This window comes from Oryctolagus cuniculus, chromosome 12 (assembly GCF_964237555.1).
Source record: "Oryctolagus cuniculus chromosome 12, mOryCun1.1, whole genome shotgun sequence".
NCBI classification, from domain to species: Eukaryota; Metazoa; Chordata; class Mammalia; order Lagomorpha; family Leporidae; genus Oryctolagus; species Oryctolagus cuniculus.
Genome location: NC_091443.1, coordinates 72,074,319 through 72,093,111, shown reverse-complemented (window position 1 = coordinate 72,093,111; position 18,793 = coordinate 72,074,319). Strand labels below are relative to the sequence as shown.

The following is an 18,793-nucleotide window of genomic DNA, read 5'->3' as shown; positions in this document are numbered from 1 at the left end:
AGGAGCAGCTGGGACTAGAACCCAGTGCCCATATGGGATCCCGGAGCTGCAGGTGGAGGATTAATCTAGTGTGCCACGGCGCCAGCCCCAATGGAAGACTTTTGAATCCACAAACTTCATCAGTATTTAGACAAGGCCATAAGCAAAGTGGAAGTTCTCGTCTCCCTTCAAAGAAAAGTACATCCTTCTTTGATGGCCACTTTTTTCCGTTGGGGTCTCACTCACAGAGATCCTTCATGTAGAACATTTTTTGCCACAGCATCTTGGCTTTTTATGCCTGATGTTCTCATGGGCTTTTCAGCCAGACCAGAATGCCTTAAGGGCTGATTCTGAGGTCAGAGTGACATTTAAAGTGATTGTCATTCTATGAGTCTGAAGTGTGGACTGTTTCCCATGTTAGAACATTCTCTCCTTTTCAATTCTATCTACTATTATTACCACACACTTGATCCTACTTATATGATCACTTTAACACTTAATATGGCATTTTTATCACCCAGTTTAATGGGATTTGGGGTCCCAAGGCAAGTTTTTAAACTGTACCCTTAGAAATAAGTCCACAGGAATGTATGCAGAACTATATAGCTTTATAGTTACAAACTTCCTACTCCTTCTCTTATTCCCACTCTTATTTCTTACTGAGATCTATTTTCAATTGGCTTTATACACATATGGTTAACTCTATGTTAAGAGTTCAACAAATATCATAGAGAAAAACAAACTGTTCCTCGACAGTCAGGACAAGGGCTGTTCAAGTCATTGCTTATCAAAATGTCAATTTCACTTCTACATATTTCCTTTTAGGTCCCCTATTAGTTATCACAGATCAGGGAGAACATATGGTATTTGTCTTTTGGGACTGGTTTATTTCACTAAGTATGGTGTCTTCCAGATTCATCCATTTTGTTGCAAGTGACCAGATTTCATTTTTTTAACCTCTGTATAGTATTTCATAATGTACATATCCCATAATTTCTTTATCCAGTCTTTGGTTGACAGGCATTTGGGTTCATTCCATGCCTCAACTATTTTAAATTGAGCTGCAATAAAATGGGAGTGCAAATAACTTTTATTTATTGATTTCATTTCCCTTGGGTAAATTCCCAGGTATAGGATGGCTAGGTCATATGGTATGTCTATATTCAGATTTCTGAGGTATCTCCAAACTGTCTTCCATAGTGGCTTTACCAGTTTACATTCTCACCAACAGTGTGTTAGGGTACCTTTTTCTTTTCTTTTTTTTTTATTTATTTATTTGACAGATAGAGTTAGACAGTGAGGAAAGAGACAGAGAGAAAGCTCTTCCTTTCATTGGTTCACCCCCCCAAATGGCTGCCATGGCCGGAGCTATGCCGATCCAAAGCCAGGAGCCAGGTACTTCTTCTTGGTCTCCCACGTGGGTGCAGGTGCCCAAGCACTTGGGCCATCCTCCACTGCCCTCCCAGGCCACAGCAGAGAGCTAGACTGGAAGAGGAGCAACCGGGACTAGAACCCGGTGCCCATATGGGATGCTGGTGCCGCAGGCGGAGGATTAACCAAGTGAGCCACGGTGCCAGCCCCTAAAGTATCTTTTTCCCCACCTCCTTGCCAATATTTGTTGTTTATTGATTTCTATATGAAAGCCATTCTAACTGGGGTGAGGTGAAACTTCACGGTGGTTGTTTTTTTTTTTTTTATCTTTTATTTAATGAATATAAATTTCCAAAGTACGACTCATGGGTTACAATGGCTTCCCCCCCCATACCGTCCCTCCCACCCACAACCCTCCCCTTTCCCACTCCCTCTCCCCTTCCATTCACATCAAGATTCATTTTCGATTATCTTAATATACAGAAGATCAGCTTAGTATACCTTAAGTAAGGATTTCAACAGTTTGCTCCCACACAGAAACATAAAGTGAAAAATAATAGATGATTTTTTTTAAATGATGATGAAATCAGATCAGACCTATTGTCATGTTTAATCCCAGTGAGAGTCAAGTTGGGAATTGATAATTTCTTCTGGTCAAGCCACTATGGAAATCAGTCTGGAGATTCCTCAGAAACCTGAATATAACCCTACCGTTCGACCCAGCCATCCCACTCCTTGGAATTTACCCAAAGGAGTTTAAATTGATAAACAAAAAAGCGGTCTGCACCCTAATGTTTATTGCAGCACAATTCACAATAGCCAAGACCTGGAACCAACCTAAATGCCCATCAATGGTAGACTGGATAAAGAAATTATGGGATATGTATTCTTTAGAATACTATACCGCAGTAAGAAACAACGAAATCCAGTCATTTGCAACAAAATGGAGGAATCTGGAACACATCATGCTGAGTGAAATAAGCCAGTCCCAAAGGGACAAATACCATATGTTCTCCCTGATCGGTGACAACTGACTGAACACCAAAAAGGAAACCTCCTGAAGTGAAATGGACACTATGAGAAATGGTGACTTGATCAGCATAGCCCTGACTGCTAATGGACAACTTAATACATTATCCCTCATAGTATTTTTTTTTGTCTGTTCTACTTAATATGACTGGTTTAATTCTGTAATTATCACACAGTTATTCTTAAGTGTTGAAAATTAACTGAAATGTGATCCCTGTTAAACATAAGAGTGGGAATAAGAGAGGGAAGAGATGTATAATTTGGGGCATGCTCGGGCTGACTTGCCCCAATTGGTAGAGTTAGAAACATACCAGGGGATTCCAATTCAATCCCATCAAGGTGGCATGTGCCAATGCCATCTCACTATTCCAAGTGATCAATTTCAGTTCACAATTGATCATAATGAAAGGACTAAGAGTCAAAGGGAGCACATAAACAAGTCTAGTATCTGCTAACACTAACCGATAGAATAAATAAAGGGGAGAGTGATCCAACATGGGAAGTGAGATACTCAGCAGACGCATAGAATGGCGGATGTCCTAAATAGCACTCTGGCCTCAGAATCAGCCCTAAAGGCACTCGGATCTGGCTGAAAAGCCCATGAGAGTATTTCAGGCATGGAAAGCCAAGACACTCTGGCAAAAAGATCTCTGTGAGTGAGATCCCAGTGGAAAGAACAGGTCTTCAAAGAGGGAGGTGCCTTTCTCTGAAGGGAGGAGAGAACCTCCACTTTGACTATGACCGTGTCTAAACAAGATAAGAGTTGGAGAACTCAAGGGGCTTCCATAGCCTTGGAAACTCATGACTGGTGCATAGGGAGATTACTGATGCCATAAACAGGAGTGTCAATTTGTAAAGTCAACAACAGGAGTCACTGTGCACTTACTCCTCATGTAGGATCTCTGTCCTTAATGTGCTGTACACTGAGGCTTAATGCTATAACGAGTACTCAAACAGTATATTTCACTTTGTGTTTCTATGGGGGTGCAAACAATTGAAATCTTTACTTAATGTACACTAAACTGATCTTCTGTAAAAAAAAAAAAAAAGAAATTATCAATTCACTGTGGTTTTGATTTGCATTTCCTGATTGCTAGTGATCCTGAACATCTTTTCATGTGCCTGTTGGCCATTTGGATTTCCTCTTTTGAAAAAAGGACAATATACTTATAAGATACCCAGACTTTCCAAAATGCAATCTATAACTGGGAAAGATAAAAAGGTTTAATTTTCACAGACATCTATTGAGACGTCCCTATTTTCAAGGTATTTACAGTCTAACTAGCAAAATCCTGAAAAGATAAATGAGGATGCTATTTCATAGTCTTCCATGGTTATAAATGTGTTTATGTAGCTCTCTGGGGGCTAGGGTGGGATGCGAATGCACACCAGCACAAGTTTGTTTGTGTCTTTTCTGTATTGAGCCTTCTGGGCTTTTCTACACCTCACAATTCAGTCTCTCCCTCTTTATCAGATCCATTTTCCTCTTCTCATTGTCCATGTGACTCCTTCCCTTTTGATTTTCTTCCTCTCTGTCCTCTTTCCTTTATGAGGCTAATCTACACTTATCTTTCTATTTCTTGTGTTAATTACAGGAAAATTTTTTTGTTGTTTATTTGTTTAAAAGACAGAAGGACAGAGACAGATAGTAAGAGATTTTTCCTTCTGCTGGTTCACTCTCCAAATGTCCATAAAAGCCAGGCAGGGTCAGGCCAAAACCTGAATTCAGGAAATACATCCAGGTTTTCCATACAAGTGTCAGGGGCTCAACTAATCAGGCCATCAGCAGCTACCTCTCAGAGAGCACATTAGCAGGAAAGTGGATGGAAAGCAGATGTGGAACTCAAACCCAGACCTCCAAACCCAGTACTGGATGTGGGCATACCAGCCAGCAACTTAAACCACTGAGCCACAACAGCCACCCCAGTTAAGTAGAATTTAATATTCCTTCTTCCTGGAATATTTTATAATTTTATACATTTTATAATTCCTGGAACATTTTTTAATTTCCCATCAAAAACCAAAATCATATTGTTTTCCTAGGTAGACAGTCTCTGGCTTTTTTACTGTTCCTGATGGATAAAGTTTTCCTAGTATTGAAGAGGTTCTAATAACTGAGGGAATGAATCTTGGTGGTCTCTCCCATTCCAATCTTTTCTAAAGACAATGCAGAAACTATATCCCTCAAACTTTTTCTTAAATAACTATGCATTACCTCTGACCTGAATGTGGTGTGGTGGCCTGGCATGTTTTCATGTGATACTTGCAATATGAATGACAATCAGTCGAGGTCCCTTAGGTTTATAACTGTTTGTATCTATGCAGATATGATGGATCATTATTTTTGTTGACATTGCTTTTGATATTTGGGAACAACATGCCAAAAATCACTAGATCCAGTCTTACTTCTGCTGACCAACATGGAAACAAGCAGTATGATGGGTAGAAAGGAGTATCTAATTTCTAATTTAGAAGACCTTATTAGGAAATTTTATTCTGCCTGAGGCTAATTACATATTTAGCATCCCTAAAACAAAAACTGAGGCTGGCGCCGCAGCTCAACAGGCTAATCCTCTGCCCGCGGCGCCAGCACACCGGGTTCTAGTCCCAGTCCAGGTGCCAGATTCTGTCCCGGTTGCTCCTCTTCCAGTCCAGCTCTCTGCTGTGGCCCAGGAGTGCAGTGGAGGATGGCCCAAGTCTTTGGGCCCTGCACCTGCTTGGGAGACCAGGAGAAGCACCTGGCTCCTGGCTTCAGATCAGCGCGGTGCCATTGGGTGGTGAACCAACGGAAAAAGGAAGACCTTTCTCTCTGTCTCTCTCTCTCTCTCTCACTGTCCACTCTGCCTGTCAAAAAATAAAAATACATTTAAAAAAACTGGAAATTGGAAATGCTCCAAAATTTGAAACTTCTTGAGCACCGACATGATGTCACAAGTGGAAAATGGCACACCTGATGTCATGTGACAAGTCACAGTACAAATGTAGGCACAGACCACATGGTTTATTCAGTTTCTGTAAAAGAGGAAAGACCCTTCCAGACCCTTTTAGCTGTGCTGTATCTTTTCCACGCATGCCTGAATTCCTCACACAAGCACATTCACAAAGGGTAACATATGGCACATGTGTAGGGTGGACACCCAAACAGCAGATTCCCTATAATGCCCTATATGAGGCTAAGACCTGTGGGCTTTACTCTTTGTGGTTTTTGCTTAGTCTCTGCTCTGCAGTTGTAAAGATACTGTTCAAAATGTCAGAAAGCACTGAAGATACCTCTGTGCATACCAGTGATAAGAAAAGGAAGCTCTCACAAAACTCACGCTGTTGGAGAAACTAAGACAGCAGTGTTAGAATGAGTATGGAATCAGAATGATTATCATTTATGACCTGATGAAATAGAAAGATAAAACACTGAAGTTCTGTGCTGATTACTTTCAGAAGTTAACAAAACAAACAAACAAAAAATAAAGCTAAAAATGAAGATCTCAGTCATCTTTTGGAAGAGTGGATCTGTCGGCCTCACAGGGAACATTTGCCACTTAATGGTATGCTGGTCATGAAATAAGCAAAGTTCTATTATGATCAATTGCAAATTGAGGGAAACCATGAACACTCAACAGGCTAGTTGTAGAAATTTAAGAAAAGACACAACATTAAATTTCTAAAGATCTGTGATGATAAAGTATCTGTTCATCACAGAACAGTAGAGAAATGCATTAACGTGTTTGTCAAGATCATCACTGATTCAAATCTAACACCAAGACAAGTGTATAATGCTGCTGATAAGCATCACTGTTGGGCATTATTGCCCAGAAAGACACTGATCCCAGCTGATGAGACAGCTCCCACGGACAGAATAACTGCTGGGATGTTCTAATGCAGCAGGCGGGCTTAAGTGTAAGTTTGCTGTAATAGGCAAGATCTTGTGTTCCTGTTGTTTTAAAGAAGTGGATTTCTTACAAGCTCATTAGAACACTAATAAAAAGACCCATTGGATCACTAGCATATCTCTTCTGGTTGGTTTCACAAGCATTTGTACTAATGTCTCATGCTCACTTCAGAGAAGCTGGACTGGACAATGACTGCAAGATTTTGTTACTCCCTGATGACTGTTCTCATCCTCCAGCTGAAATTCTCATCAAAAAAAAAAAAAATATATATATATATATATATAGTTGCCATGTACTTTTCACTAAATTCATCCATGTGACCAGGGTTCCCTAAATCAAAGAATAATAAATAGAAAACACTTTCTTCAACAGCATGCTAGAGTAGTGAAAAGAGGTGTGGGTGGGGAAGGTTTCCAAAAGAAGTTTGGCATAAAGAAAGCCATATATGCTGCTCCCAATGCTTAGGACCCAGTGACTAAAGACATGCTTGCCTGGCACAGCCTCCAGCCTGCATCTACATTCAGTGACTAATGATGGTGTCTTGGAAGTGTTCCTCACATCAAGTGAAGAAAATCTGGATGTCTGACTCCCTTACATACACAAAGATTTATATACCTTGAGAGTCCATTCATAAGCAAAAGAACTGAGTAGCAAAGTTTTTAACATAGATAATTAGGCTCCAATTGTTAATTCACTGGCCAAGGATGAAGCGGACAAGTAGTTCTGAATCAAGATAATGTGATAATAGTAATGATGAACATGACATTGTTAACACTACAGGAATGGTATCTACAGATGAGATGATGAAAACATGTGATAGACTTACTGAAGGACTAAGGCAGGGTGTATTCATAATGGAAAAAGAAATCATATCAGTTTATAAAATCAAAGAGAGCCTTCTAAGACAAAAACCATGGGTAATGAGGCAGAGCTGACTGGAGAAAACATAAATGAAAGTCATCCATCCAGTAGACCATCTCTGCCTCCCCAAGGGATACACTTCCTGGTCTCTTAACTATGTGATGTTTTTTCTCACCAAAAGTAAAACAAAATACAGTATATGGTAATCTTTTAATCAAAACACAGCATCGTAGTGACTAAGAGCCTACCATTTGTTTATTGGTACTGCTATTCAACAGCTGACACAAGGGTTCTGGTGATGCTACCACGCTACTTGCTCACCCTGAACATGTGGACTTTACACAGTCTTAATGTTGTATCATATTCTTTACTGTTTAACACTTATGTAAGAATAGGGATAAGAAAATGATTACTTATTAGTAGCATATTAATTGAGAGTCAGGGATGATGCTGATACCAAATACCCACAAATGTCCACATGGGTGGCTGAGATGGTGACACGTTTGCTTTTTAATGGTTCAGTGTACACAAACTTTGATACATGCACAAAATTATTTCTAAATAATATTTTAAAATTATTTTTAAAAAACTACCTTCAGGGTATCTGTATAAGGTATATATGAAACATAAATGAATTTCAAGTGTAGACTTTAGTACCATCCCCAAAGTATCTCATTATGTACATCCAAATTTCCAAAATGTGGGGCCAGCGCTGTGGCATAGTGGGTAAAGCCATTGCCTGCTGGCATCCCATATGGGCACCGGTTGAAGACCCGGCTATTCCACTTCCAATCCAGCTCTCTGCTATGGCCTGGGAAAGCAGTAGAAGATGGCCCAAGTCCTTGGGCCTCTGCACCTTTGTGGGAGACCCAGAAGAAGCTCCTGACTCCTGGCTTCAGATCAGAGCAGCTCTGGCCATTGCGGCCATCTGGGGAGTGAACTAGCAAATGGAAGACCTCTCTCTCTCTGCCTCTCCTCTCTCTGTGTAACTTTCAAATAAATAAACAAATCTTAAAAAAAAAAAAACCCAAATTTCCAAAATGCAAGGCTGGCACTGTGGCATAGTGGAAAACATGCAAGAAACAAAAGCAACCAAAAAAAAAAAAAAGGGAATATGAAATCCAAAACATTTCTGGTCCCAAGCATTTCAAGGAAGAGGTACTCAAACTGTACTTTGAAGAAGAAAGACAGCTATAGGAAATGAATAACCTTCAAAGGAAAGATGTGTTCCCAGACCAAGCCCTAGGATATTATAATGGGAGGCTCTGGAAAAGAGACTGTGTGAACTCTACAAAACAGAGAAGAAAGTGACAAGCCATCAGGACAAAGGAAGCTTCCATCAGACCAAGTGCACAGAAATGCTAGTGTGAAAGAAATGTGCAACAACAAAAAAGCATGTCTGTCTAATTCTTAAGTGAAAATATCACGGAATTTGTTTAAAAACAATAGTCATTGTGCCAGATGTCTGAAAAGAAATGTCAACTTCATATGCTTATATGAGCAAGTAAATTGGTTCTCAATGATATCACCAAAAATTGACAAAATGAGAATCATAGCTACACAGCATGGAGAAATGTGGTTATCATTAGAGCTGTTTCTAAATATTCCAGTTCTCCTCATACAAGTTCATACTGCACTTTCCCATCCCCTTTGAAGTTCATCACATTCATGTTACTTGCTTTGGCCAATCAAATGAGAAATGGAGTAATGGGGGTCAGTCTGGCAGATAGTAAGAGCCAGTGAGCAATTAGCAACACTCGCTTCCTCCTGCCACAGTGACTATGGACAAAGGCATTTAGGTGGAACTCCCTGACCCACGCTCAGGTCCCAGAGTGCCTCAGATGAGCGGACCCCTTTGTTGACTTGTATTAGAGATGCAGAGCAAAAACACTTGTGTTTTGTTGGGTTAGGCCACTGAGACTTTGGAACTGTTTGTGACTGAAGCATAATCAGTTTTAATCCACTAATACTGGACAGACCAAAAGAAGTATAAGAAAAAAAAAGTGTAAAGTATTTCTTTATTCAGAAAAAAATGAAAAAAAAAACATTTTCTTATACAGAAACCTGAAAATATGAAAAAAAATCAAAAGTAGCACAAAAGGAAAATAGGATGGCAAGATGTTGTCCTCTTAGTTAGATGGTGACTATAGATGATGTCTTCCTGTAGAAGATGTTTCCAAAGCAGCAGAGAAGCGACTGAGCAGATGATGAGACATCAGCTGACCTCATATCTGCACGAGCCCCATTCTGCTCAAAGCAGAGTGTCCAATCACTTCACAGCTGATCCTGTGATAATTTTTTACCTCTCAGAAGACAGAGACACATCTATGATGAATTCAAGCAAAGGAATACCATGGAACAAATCCTCAGACTTAAAAAACATACATTTAGAAGTTTAGATATTACAAATGTCCCTTTCTGTTTCTTCCCTTCCCTTGAGGCAGCCATGAATGGCAGAGCCAGCAAGCCTAGGACCAAAGAGGCTTCTGGTGCTAAGGCATCCAGGAACAGCGGGGTCAGAGCCATGGAGGCTAACAGGGCCAGACAAGGAGGGAGGTCAGAACTCAGGAGCCCAGTGGCATCAGCGATGCCAAGGTCAAGGAGGCACCTGGGGTAAAGAAAGCTCACAGGGTCAGGAAACCAAGACATACAGGGGGATAGGAAAATAAATAAGCTAAGAATGATGAAACATATTTTTTCTACTTCATGGGTCTACTTAGGGGAAGCTGATTCCATTGTAGCTCATGCACATGGTTACCTATCTGCTGATCTCAGCAGCCAGAGCCACTGCTACCATCAGCCTTGTTGGGTAGGAGGCAGCCTCTGAGTGCTAGCCTACCCACCAGCAGCTTCCCTTGTGACCAACATAGAACACACACAGCTGGTGTGAATCCCCCCCTCCCAGTCTTGGGCTGTCCCTAGAGTGGTTTAGAATGTTAAGATGCTATGTCTTTGAAATCATACCTAATAACATACGCTCACATTCATCTTAATTCCTTAAATATTTGAAGAGAGAATGTGAGCTCCAGAAAAGGAGAGCCATGCACACATCTGAAAACGGAAGCAGAAGCACGGGCAGGAAGGCCCATTCTCACATACCAGTGCAGTCCATTTTTTCCTAGAAAATAAAGTAGGAACTTTTACTCCTGATATGAACCTGCCCTCGATGGCCAGGCAGCTGAGAGATCAATAGATACTGAAGAACAAAAAAAAAAGAAAAAGAAAAACCAGGCAGAACAGGCAAAGGAAAAGGACTAAATGAAAGACAATTTTCTCCAGACTTGATTTCCAAAACAATTTAAAGCATAATATCTTTTGTGTATAACACAAATAGTTATTATTTGATTTTACTTTGTTTCATTAATAATCTATTAGTTTATTTCATCTTGCAAAAATGAAAACAACAGATAAAACCAAAGCACACATTTCATTTGGCCTTATTATTAGAAGTCTTTCATGCAGATTTTAAGGATTTCTGCTCAACCAACATCTGTAAACTCCTTTGGATTTCTTTTAATGAGAAATTTTTCAAAAATTTATACACGAACAATTCACTCTCTTGAAACAATAGAAGGCTTTGTTTCCATTTTTTTAATAGAGATATAGAGAAAGCTCCCATCCACTGGTTTACCCCCAAAATGCCCCCAGTGACTGTGGCTGAGCCAGAAGAAAGCTGGGAACCAGGATCAATTCAGATCTCCCATGTAGGGGGTGGGGACCCAACTACTTGCGCCAACACTTCTTCCTCCTAGGCTCTGCAAGGGTAGGAAGGAGGAGTCAGGAGTCAGAACTGGGAATCAAACCCAGGCACTCTGTAGTGGGACACGAGTGCCTTAAGGAGTAGGTCACCCACCCCAACATCACGGAGTTTAGAACTTGATGTCTGATTTTTAAATTAGTTTCTCTGATATCTGAGAACAATTAGCTAGAAACTTAAACTTTTAAAAAAACTGACTGGATGTATACTGTAAAGTACCATGACAATTTTCAAGTGGATCAAAACAAACTACCCTTCACAGACTTAACAGAGATAATCTACAAGAACTATATTTTTAAAAAATATGTGCATATGTATGCATGTATTGGAAGGGCAGAGTGATAGAGAGGGAGATACCAAACACAGAGAGAGAGATTGAGACAGAGAAAGAATCTTCCATCTGCTGGTTCACTCCCCAAATGGCCACAGTGGCCAGGGCTAGGCCAGGCCAAAATCAAGAATCTGGAAATACGTCTGAGTCTCCTAAATGGGCAGCAGGGGCCCAAGTACTTGGGATATCCTCTGCTGCCTCCTCAGGCACATTAGCAAGGAGCTGGATCAGAAGCAGAGCAGCAAGGACTAAGAACCAGCTTTGCAAGCAGTGGCTTAATCCACTGTGCCACAACACTGGCAGGAGAACCACATTTCCTACCAAAGTGAAAATTCCCTATCAGTTCTCACAGCCCTTGAACACCACAACCCGAGTTATCCTCACGCAAAATGAGCTCTGGCTGCCATGCAGCCCTACCTCTTCTAAGGTCCAAATGCCAGAATCAAAAGTAGTCGAAAAGAAACTATCTGCAAAGCAGCCTATTTTCATCATCTATCTTTAGTCTCAAGATAAAACGCAGGAGCCGGTGCTGTGGTGCAGCAGGTTAACACCCTGGGCTGAAGCACCAATCCCATATGGGTGCCAGTTTGAGACCCGGCTGCTCCACTTCCTGTCCAGCTTTCTGCTATGGCCTGAGAAAGCATTAGAAGATGGCCCAAGCTTTTGGGCCCCTGCACCCATGTGGGAGACCAGGAAGAAGCTCCTGGCTCCTGGCTTCAGATCAGCACAGCTCTGGCCATTGCAGCCAATTGGGGAGTGAACCATCATATGCAAGACCTCTCTCTCTCTCTCTCTCTCTCTCCCCACCTCTCCTCTCTCTGTGTAACGCTGACTTTCAAATAAATGAATAAATATTTAGAAAAGAAAGAAAAAATGCAAAAACTCCTTGTTAAGGAGTTTGTGCAATTAGAGCCAAGCAAATTCAAAATTAGACAATATCTCCCTTATTTGGTAAGGGACTGCCAAAGCCAACTTACAAATATACAAGATGTAAAACTAAAAAAAAAAAAAAAAAAATACAAGCTAGGGTCAGCTGTTGTGGTGCAGCACAAGGTAGGCCAACTTGTGGGATGCTGGCATCCCATATCAGAGGGCCTGGGTTTGAGTTCCTCCTCTACTTCTGATACAGCTTCCTGCCAATATGCATCCCAGAAAAGGAACATATGACAGTTCAAGTGTTTGGGTCCCTGCCACCCATGTGGGAGACCCAGAGAGGGTTCCTGGCTCCTGGCTTCTGCCTGGCACAGTCCTAACTGTTGTAGGCATTTGGGGAATGAACCAATGGACAATCAATCTCTCTCTATCTCTCTCTCTCTCCCTCTCCCCCCCCTCCCTCTCTCCTCTCCCTCTCTCCCTGTCTTCCTCTCTTCCTCCCTCCCTCTTTCTCTCTCACTGTCACACTGTCTTTCAAATAAATAAAAATTAATAATAAATTTTTGGAAAAACTAAAAAGGAAGAGAGTATTGGATTAAGTAACTCAGAAGCCTAGGATCTGGAGTCTGGCTGCAATGTGTATTATCTATAGGCTTAACAATCATGTAACTCAGTTTTCTCATCTGTGAAATAAGGATAAGGGTTGTTGAGAGATTCAAATTGGATGATGTGGGTGAATAGTGTAATGTGTAAACCATAAAGTAAACAAGCTGTGTGTTTTACTATCAACTGTAAGTGTCTTCCCAAAGAACAATCTATGCCAGTGCCCAGTCCTTGAACAAAAGCCAAGATTACCACTCATGACTTTGGAGATCACAATATCCAAACAAATTACTCAGCAACTGCCCCACCCCTTATCAGCACAGGGACAAAGGCAAAGCTGGTAATCTAAGCACTGAAGTTTGTATCCAGTCCAACACAGTACAACTAAGCAGCCAAGCCACCCAAATTCTAAGCAGTTTGGACACTCATCAAAAAATGTTCCAAATAGATTCTCCCCTTTTTAAACTAGGGATCATGTCACCTGGCCCACTCTCTACCTTAGTCCTCATTTAGTTCTTCACAGATTCCTCTGTTTATCCTCCAATGTGTATCCTTGACTTAGCTCCCAAGCTTCATAGTTGTGTGCAACTCTCCTAGCTTAGACAACAATTTCTTCTCTTCCTATTGGATTATGCTTTGGGAAATATCCCTCCAAACTAAGGATTCAGCTCAAAGTAGAGCCACATTCTTCAGGCATTTATCTACTCTATACTCCATATTTTTAAGATTTTGATAAATATTTTTATTACAACTGGCATTAAATACTGTGAGTGCGTTGGACACTTAGTCACTACAAGGTAAAAGTCATGTCTATTTAACTTTGTATGCCAATTTCTAGCACAATACCAAGTCCCAAGAAATCAATACATATTATTATCTGAATTAAAGAAATCAGACAATGTCTTAGGTCAAAACAGAAAGGCTATTCTCCTAGAAGCTCTCTCTATCCCACGTCTACCCTACACAATTTCTTCATTCAATAAAAATTTTATTAACTTCCCCATTACCTATAAAATTCACACAAAGAATTTAACAAGGCCTTTGGTGATCTGTGCCTGTCTTTATCAGCTTAATATCATCTCACTTTCTAGTATGTATATTATTTTTAAGATATACTCAAAAATGTGTAGTTCCTTGGGCATATACCCTCTTTCACACCTCTCTGCCTCTGTAGTTGCTATTTTATCAGCCCTGAATTCTTTCTGATTGCTTGTCTGTTTAGAAAATTCCCATTTCTTATGTACCTTTTGGCTGACTGCTATCTCCTTAGTAAAGCTGGCTTTGAATTCTTTGTTTTCTCATCTCCCTACACCTCCACCACCACACCCACCTCTATGAGCACCTCCATTACCAAGCACTGTTCTTAGCACATTACATAGGTTACTCCTTTATATCCCTTTTATGCCTGTTTTCAAGAGAAAACTGAGGTAAGCTTTGGTCTAATACATGTTTAGAATGGAAGTCAGCAAACATTGTCTACAAAGGGCCAGATAGTAAACATTTTAGGTTTTGTAGCCTGTTCAATCTATGTCACAACTACTCAACTCTGCTATTGTAGTGCAAAAGTAGCTATGGCAAATACATGGTGGTATTTTAATAAAAGTTTATTTCACAAAAGTTTTTATCAGGTATAATTTTAATAGTGGACTATAGTTCACTTGTCCCAGTTATAGAGACTCAACAATTGTTCCTAAAATTAAACTGGATATGACAATGTTAGACATCAAATGAAACCAGTCCCTAACCTCAAATGATTACTTTACCCCCTCCCAAAGTTGTCAGTAGTTTCAGCCTTTTTTTTTTTTTTTTTTTTTTTTTTTTTTTTTTTTTTTGACAGGCAGAGTGGACAGTGAGAGAGAGAGAGACAGAGAGAAAGGTCTTCCCTTTGCCGTTGGTTCACCCTCCAACGGCTGCCGCGGCCAGCACACTGCGGCTGGCGCACCGCGCTGATCCAATGGCAGGAGCCAGGTACTTATCCTGGTCTCCCATGGGGTGCAGGGCCCAAGCACTTGGGCTAATCTCCACTTCACTCCCTGGCCACAGCAGAGAGCTGGCCTGGAAGAGGGGCAACCGGGACAGAATCCAGTGCCCCAACCGGGACTAGAACCCGGTGTGCTGGCGCCGCAAGGCGGAGGATTAGCCTAGTGAGCCGCGGCGCCGGCAGTAGTTTCAGCCTTTAAGATATGAATTTTCAGGCATACCCACAGTAGTCCCTCAAGATGCAATTGTAGAGTTGAACTTAATAGAATGAAAGTTGGAACCCTGAAGCGGATCTTCGTGCCAAGCTCCCACACTACCTACCCCTACTCCAAAGGACAACTGGATCTTAATGCAATGTCCTTGCACCTAACATTGACTCCCCATCAATAGACAACCTCCACTTCTAAGAGGAACAGACGTTTCAAGGCTCCATCCTGTGCCTCCAACATTTACCTTGCCTTCATTTCATCTTGTGATGGTACTGGTATAAAAACAAAATTACTTAAAAGCAACAGCTGGGCCATAAGTTCCAATCTGAGCCATGAAGGTCTCTGGTATTCTAGAGTAGTATGTTTGTTCTCTCTTCTCTCTCTCTCTCTCTCATCAATAAATAAATAAATAATGAACCTCTTGAGGGCAGGAATCATGTTTTATTCACCAAAATACCTGGCATGTAGCACACCAGGAAATGTTTATGATACTTGAATGAATATATAAAGCTAAGGATCTAGATAGTTGAGTTTCCCAAAGTATGTATGCATTCCCCAAATTCCCTCAAGTATGCCTTACAATCCAATAGAATCCATGGGGAAGTGGGAAAACATTCCAGCTATAAATGAGGACAGCTCACACCCTGGTTTTTCTAGCAAACTCACCATCTCGAGTGTTTTGACTCAGGATCTGGGTTCGGAGTTCATCCAGGCTAATACCCAGACACATGCAGATCTCCTCAGGGCTATAGGGGTCAGAGTGAAGGGCATCCTCTGTGACTGAGAGCATTTCTTCCAGACTAATCCCTAGCTGGGCCTGTACCTCCTCCAGTCGCAGAACTTTGTTCCATTGCAAGCCTTTGTGCTTAGCCAGGAGCTGCAAGTTTAAACCAAGATAATGGTCAGTTTTCATTTTTCATTTCAGAATTTGATATGTACTATTTTAATTAGCCAGATTCAACTTTAAGCTGTTTTTTTTTTCCATTCAACCTATCCAAATTTTGACCATTGTTTGGACATGCATACTGGGTTCAGATGTTTGGAATTAAACATGCTTGTATGATGCTCAAACTAGTGAAGTATTTGTCCCAACACAGACACACACACACACACACACACACACACACACATGACTAATCTCCCACTGATTTTTTTGGTCTGTCACCACTTTCCCTGAGGCTTTTTCTTTGAATAATTTCATTCTTTTATCTTTATTCAGTTTAACACTACTATGTCCCTCTCTGTAAAGTCTAGAGGAAACTATTCAAATCTCATGTGACCTGAGTACTGAGATGGACACTGTATGCCCGGTTTCATTAGAGCACTTCCTGTTTACTACATGCCTCTTTGAAAATGGCTAATGAATTTAAGTATCTTGGCGTTTGGAGTAAAGTCCTAGATTTTAAATGAAAACCTCATTGGTGACCTTATAAAAAACCACTTCATTAGATCGCTAGTAGCAGAAGAGCTGTCTGTTTCTCCACTCTCAAGAAAAGGCATATGGCTTACAATCTCTTCGTGGGGCATCCTCCAGTGGACACAGAAGGTTAAGTACAAACCAAATCTTTATAACCGGGTATACTCCTGGTAAACCAACCTAGATATGTTTTTTTCATTCTCCCCAAACCACTGCCCTTCACAGGAGGTGACAATCAAAACTGTTAAGATTTCTGTCACTCTGAGGTCCATAAAATTCATTGCCAAGGTATAAAGACAGCAGGTGCAGACAGTTCAAACAACAATAAGAAACAAGAGAAGGAGAAACTCGTCTTCAAGGAAATGTGCATCTGATTTACTCTTCTATTATGTTGCTGAGTTGATTTTCATTCTTTTCGACAGGAAGCAGAGTTTACCAAAAAACTATTGTACTTTGGTTAGGGCAACTCACTTCTGAAGAATGTTAATAACAGAAGTTCTTAAATTCATTAATCATCTTTTTTAAAACCTTGGCTCACACACTTGAACAGTTAATGATTTTAAAGCAGAACTTGGAAAAGAGACAATAGAATTATGTTTTTCTGTTCAGTTATTTCATAGAACATGCTGCCATTTTTAAAGCAAGAACATGAGCTAAGACTTTTCTTCTGCCCTTGTTTGCTTAGCACATTTAGTTAGTGCTATTAACAGTACTGGGTTAATAGTCCTATAGAATGACCCACTTGTTAATTTAGTAAATTCATTTATTCATGTTCTATATTTCAAAGTATTCTAAAACCAATTTGAAAAAATCTTAAAAGGCATATATAAGAAGAAAATGAAATTTCGAAGATAGTGTTGTGGCACAGAGCTGCAATCTGTAGCGCAGGCATCCCATATGAACGCTGGTTCTAATCCCAGCTGTTCCACTGCAGGCTCCTTGCTAATGCAGCTGGGACAGCAGCTGAAGATAGCCCAAGACCTTGGGCTCTGTACCCATGTAAGCAACCCGGAGAAGCTCCTGGCTCCGGGCTCTAGCCTGGCTTAGCTCTGGCTGTTTGTGGCCATTTGGTGAGTGAAGCAGCTGATGGAAGATCTCTGTGTGTGTGTGTGTGTGTGTGTGTCTTTCTCTGTCTCTCCCTCTCTCTGTTATTCTGACTTTCAAATAAATAAATCTTTAAAAAATATTTTTAAAAAGAATGAACATAAAATATATATTTATTTTATATGGAAAGAAAAGCTGAAGTCAACGATTTCCTACAACGATGCATTCTGGCAACATATCCAGAATGCATCTGAGATAAATAATGGAAGCTAGCGAAAATAATAGTGCTGTATGGATTAAAATGTGCTCTTTAATTCTTGTAATCTTCAACAACCCTGTGAGATAGGTATTTTTACTCTTTGTGAGAGATAAAAGTAAGTGATTTGTCCAAAGTCACCTAACTAGAAAATAACAGATTTGAAATTAAATCCAGGTGCTACATCTCTCTTTCTTCCCCAAGGCCACATTCTCTAGGAGATATGGACGATATATATGCTACTCATGTTAGTTCAAATCACCATTCAGGTCTTAGAAATGCATTTCTAAGCATAAATTAAGATATGTGCTAGAAGTCAACATTCAAGTGATTTTAAAACACTTTAATAAACAGTTGTTTCTTTCAAAAAAGGAAACGCAAAAGGGAAAATGTCAGAGAACTGCCCCCATTATCAGAGTGGGTTCTTTCTAAGAACTTTTCAGTCAAAAACGGTCTCCGAGTTCCCATCCCCATTCTCACTTGAACCAGTCACACTGCCCCAGGCCCTTAATTCAAGAAAATTCGGCCAGTGATGCGTGAGGAGAAAGTCTGTAAAAGATGCCTGCAGCCCACAGGTTTAGTTTTCAAAGGCAGCCTCCCCATGTGCTTTTCTTCTACAGACAGAGGAACTAACATACAAAAGTCCACGTTCACTCCAGCAACATCCCGCTTTGCTCTTAGCCCAATTGTCTACTTAGCCTTCAGCTGGAGGGTCCATTCAGCCAATTTGGTGTGTATTTCAATTAAGGATGAAATCTACCACATGCCCTCAAGGACAGCTGCATAGCCCATGAGCCGTTGAATTGCACTACATTGAGGGAGTAAAATAGGAAAGCCGCTTAAGCCCTTTGAAATTTGGCTCAGGAAACAGAAAGATGACTTGCAGATGAGAGAAGTGGGTGGGTAAGACTGCTGTTGCTCAAGGACAGAACTCCATGAGGGAATCTGTCACTTACGGCTCTGGTGACTAGCCGACTTCACATTTGTGAAGCAGGGCTATGAGTCAGGGATATGGGTCGTTTCGTCATGAGTCCCTCACTCAGTAGCGGAGTGGGGAAATAAGAGAAAGCGGTTCTTTGTCATTGTTCACCATTTTCTTTTCACCACAGCTAACATTAAGTATTCATTCAGATACCACTTCTGGGAGGTTCCTGAGCTCTGTTTTCATGCTTTGCAGACAAGAAAGCAGACAACAG

General features: G+C 40.7%; 1 protein-coding gene across 8 annotated transcripts in view; it reads right to left on the bottom strand.

Moving 5' to 3' along the window:
* Positions 1 to 18,793, bottom strand: part of GALK2 (galactokinase 2) — a 157,500-nt gene that overhangs the window by 33,280 nt on the left and 105,427 nt on the right. For all 8 annotated transcript variants that reach the window (XM_008269030.4, XM_008269035.4, XM_051822383.2 and 5 more), the window contains one exon: positions 15,547 to 15,757. In XM_008269030.4, coding sequence (XP_008267252.1) covers positions 15,547 to 15,757 — 211 coding nt within the window. The remainder of the gene's footprint in view (positions 1 to 15,546; positions 15,758 to 18,793) is intronic.